Source organism: Octodon degus, unplaced genomic scaffold (assembly GCF_000260255.1).
Source record: "Octodon degus isolate 3935 unplaced genomic scaffold, OctDeg1.0 scaffold00200, whole genome shotgun sequence".
In the NCBI taxonomy this organism is placed as follows: domain Eukaryota; kingdom Metazoa; phylum Chordata; class Mammalia; order Rodentia; family Octodontidae; genus Octodon; species Octodon degus.
The window spans coordinates 266,753-270,903 of NW_004524776.1; the positions used below are offsets into that span (position 1 = coordinate 266,753).

Here is a 4,151-nt window from a genome sequence, read left to right on the forward strand (position 1 = left end):
CTGGGGGATTGAACCGTGCTTGCTTTGCTTTGCTAAGCTTGTTCTAAGTAGGTGCTTTAGACCACTGAGCCATCTCACCAGCCCCCAATAAAATGTATTTTAGTACAATGTCTTACAAAGTCTCACTATACAGATCAGATTTGCAGTGATCCCTCTGTTTTCAGCCTCCCAAGCACTGGGTTTACAGGTGTGCGCCACCACACCCAGTCTCAATTGCTGTCTCAGCACAACCCAGAGATGGGGCCAGCAAGGCACTCCTGGGATCAAAATCTGGCCCCTGTGTCTGCCTCAGCAGGTGCTTTAGTCTACTGAGCTATCAAGCTTGCCCCAAAGGGTGGACTTCTTAGTCCTTGCCCTCTGGTGACCACGGGGAGGACAGAAAGGCTGGAAATTGAGTCAAACCCCAACATCCAATAATTAGAGTAATCATACCTTCCTAGGAGAGGGCGTGGAAGCACCACACTACCTCTCCCTTCTACCTTGCCCTGGGATCGCTTTCCTTTGACTTTTCCTGTTATAGTCTCTGTAACAAAGCAGTAAATAGCAAAGTGCCTTCCTGAGTTCTGTGAGTCATTTTAGCAAACTATCCAACCTGAGGAAGAGGTTGTAGGAACCCTCAAATTCATAGCCAGGTAGTCAGAAGTACAAGTGACAATGTGGGACCTGGGACTAGCACCTGAAGTAGTATTGAGCCTTTAACATGTGGGGTCTGACACTGACAGTAAGGAGAGTGCCAGAATTGAGTTAAATTTGAGGATGCCCAATTGATATCTGGAGGATTGTAGGACTGGCTGATGTGAAGACGAACCCTACCTTGTGAAAAGAGTGTGAATGAAAATAGCACGGGCCTCATGAATTAGAAGTTTGGAGAAGCAAAGCAGCTGGAGGGCTTGTCATTGTGAGGGGCCAGGGGCAGTTGCTGTAGCAAGGGGAGGACAAAACCAAGAGCCAGGAGCCCCAGTTCTGCCCTTTTCTGCCTCCACCAGGCTTGGAGCCCAAAACCTGTTTCTACAAGTCATCCCATTGCTTGTAAGTCTTACCACTCCTGTCCACACGCATGAAGACTGCTCTGCAGTCTGCACTAGTTGGTTCCCAAAGCCTGTGCCTCTGGACTGGGCTGCTCTGTATAAGGAGCTGCCGTCTTGAATGCCAGGAGGGGTAATGTGTCAGCAGGGACTGCCCTAAGACCACCAACCAACAGTTCCATGCAGGAAAACGCCCCATATTGGAAATCTGCTTTTTCTCAAGAGGCTGGAAGTAGATTTTTTTTTAAGTAAAAGTGCAAAATCTTATATCTCAGTAATGCTCAAATCCTTTTCACATGCCACAGTCTCTGTCATATCCATTTCTTTTTCATTTTATTCTCATGCCATCTCTTAAAAAAGACAAAGTAGGTAGGTTTTCTCTGTAGATCATCAGAAAAAAAACAAAAACCAAACTCAGTAGATATTAAATAATTTAAAAAATCTGTCCAAAGAGATAAAGATAGAGTCAGGTCTTTCCCCTCTCTCCCCTCTCTCCTTCTTCTCTCTCCCTCTCTGAGACACGGTCTCACTATGTAGCTCAAACTGGGCTTGAACTCACAGTAATCCTCATGCCCTGGCCTGCTGGGATTACAGGCATGCACCACCATGTCCAGCTGAGTCGGGACCATCTTGAACACAAAGCTTTGTTGTAGCCCTTAGCTTTCCAATCAAACATCCCCAGATCTGCCCCACGTCACTGGAGGGTCTCCCCAAGAGCCCTGGGCTTTCCCTGTGAGTTTCTGGAGGTGCCTCACTTACAACACGATGAGGGTCAGGATGAAAAAGAAGTGCACACTGCCGATGAGGTTCTGATAGATCCAGACAACCCACATGTAGCCGGACCTTTCACGTAGGGTGTCAATCCACAGGTAGATGGACTGAATGAAGGAAGGCAGACCTCGGAAGGGGCCACAGGTACCTGAAGGCTTCAACCTGGAAAAGCAAGGAATAGGAACATCTCTGGCATGGGACTCAGATGTAGGTATTCAAGAATGTGTGTGTGTACGCATGCGTACGTGTGTACGCACCTGTGGTGGGGGGGTGATACCAGGGATTGAACTCAGGGCATCTGTACTAAGCTTTTTATTTATTTACTTTTGAGACAAAGTCTCACTCTTTAGTTTTGTGGGTTTTTTTTTTTTTTTTTTGTATTTTAGGGAAGGGTCTACAGGGTGTTCAGGGTATCACTACTAGATCAGACTCGTAGTGATCCTCCTGTTTACAGCCTCCCAAGAGCTGGGATTACAGGCACACACCACCACGCCCAGTCTCAATTGCTGTCTCAGCAAGCCCCAGGGGCAGGGGCAGCATGGCAGGCCCGGGGATCAAACCCCTGGCCTTGCAGGTGCTTTAATCCACTGAGCTATTTGGCAGGCCCTCACTATTTAGTTCAGAGTGGACTTCAATTCATTATATATCTAGGCTGGCCTCAAACTTATAACAATCCTTTTACCTCAGCCTCCCAAATTCTGGGTAACAGGCATGCACTACTGCATATGCACTTTTTATTTGTTTGTTTGCTTGTTTGTTTGAGACAGGGTCTTGCTATGCAGTTCAGGATGGCCTTGAATTCACTGTACAGCCCAGGCTGGCCTTGAACACACAGTGCTCCTCTTGCCTCAGCCTCCCGTGTGCTGGGATTACAGCAGGCCTGTGTCACCATGCCTGGCCTTAATGTTTATTTTGAGATAGGGTCTCACTAAATTACTAAATTACCAAGGCTAGGCTTGATCTTGCTATCCTTTCATTTCAGCCTCCTAGAATGCTGAGATCATACACATGCGCTACCACATCCGGCAATGGAAACAGCAATTCTTGCCTATTCTACTAACTTTCCCTTTCTAAAAAACTCCTCTTGGAGAATTTCTGCCACTTTGTGGGGACCCCCAGATCCAGTCCTAGCCCAGGCCCCGGTGAGTGTATGGGAGAGCTTCTGACTACCCTGCACCGGCGGACCTGCCAGTCCAAGCCCAGGCACAGCGTGGGTGAGACCCTCTTCCACCCCTTGGGAGCCCCCCACCACTCCACAGCACCCCACATACACACCCTGCCCACCCAGTGAGAATTTCTGCTGTGTTCTGGGGACCCCAGATCCAGCCCTAGCCCAGGCCTGGTGAGTGTGTGGGAGAGCTTTCTCTCCCCGGTACTCCACCTTGTCCCCTCCAGACTCAGCTCAGGCCTGGCATACAGGCCTGGGGTGCAACCCTGAAGCTGCAGTCCCTGCAGAGAGAGTAGGGGACAGAACCACCCAACTAGTCCAGGAGCAGAACATCTTGCCAGAGGGGCACAACAGGGTCACTCCCAAGGGCGGCAGCAGGAAGGAGCTGAGCACAGCAGCCAGACCCAAGTCAGGCACAGCTGGATAAATCCAAACTTTGTAGATCTGCACCTGAAGTTCAGTAGATGCTAAGGTTATAACTGCACCAAAGCTCTACAACAAAGGTCAGAAAACAATGCTGGGCTGGTGAGATGACTCAGTACAATAAGTGCTTGCCTGGCAAGCGCAAGGGCCTGAGTTCAATCCCTGGTTCCGCAAAAAAAAAAAAAAAAAAAAAGACAGTGCTACACAAAATGACAACGAGAAGGAGTAAAATGCAATCTTAGACGCCAAGCCCACCCATTACAAGTGCAGAGGACACTAACACAGAACAAATTGGGAACCACACAGCTGAAATCAATGAATCAATGGCTTCTGAAATAAAGAAACAACTGCAGAAAGGTATAGAGGAATTCAGATTGGAAATGAAAACAGAAATCCCTGACTCAAAAAACTCCTCTTTTTCCCATCCCTGTGGTATGACCTTCACACTGAGCACTGGCTCCTGAGCCAGAGGTACCAACTAATCCAGCAGCAGCCAAGTAAAAGGCCAAATAGTGACCTTTACAGTATTTGATGGAGGAAGCGAATGGGACAGTCTCTTTCTTGAGAACACAGACTCAGAAACACCTATTAGTTGTAGATGCCTGCAGTTCCACGTCCCCCACCTCCAAAATCAACTCTCTTCTTCATTCATTTATTCATTCTACCAAGGTTTATTGCATTTCCCCCAGGCACTGTTCTAGATAAGCTCTGGGATTCCATATTAAGACAGACCTAATCCTTGCCCTCTTTTATATATATATATA

General features: G+C 47.9%; 1 protein-coding gene across 5 annotated transcripts in view; it reads right to left on the bottom strand.

Moving 5' to 3' along the window:
- Tmc5 (transmembrane channel like 5) overlaps positions 1-4,151 on the bottom strand; it is a 96,507-nt gene that overhangs the window by 13,100 nt on the left and 79,256 nt on the right. For all 5 annotated transcript variants that reach the window (XM_023704677.1, XM_023704678.1, XM_023704676.1 and 2 more), the window contains one exon: positions 1,785-1,958. In XM_023704677.1, the coding sequence (XP_023560445.1) occupies positions 1,785-1,958 (174 nt within the window). The remainder of the gene's footprint in view (positions 1-1,784; positions 1,959-4,151) is intronic.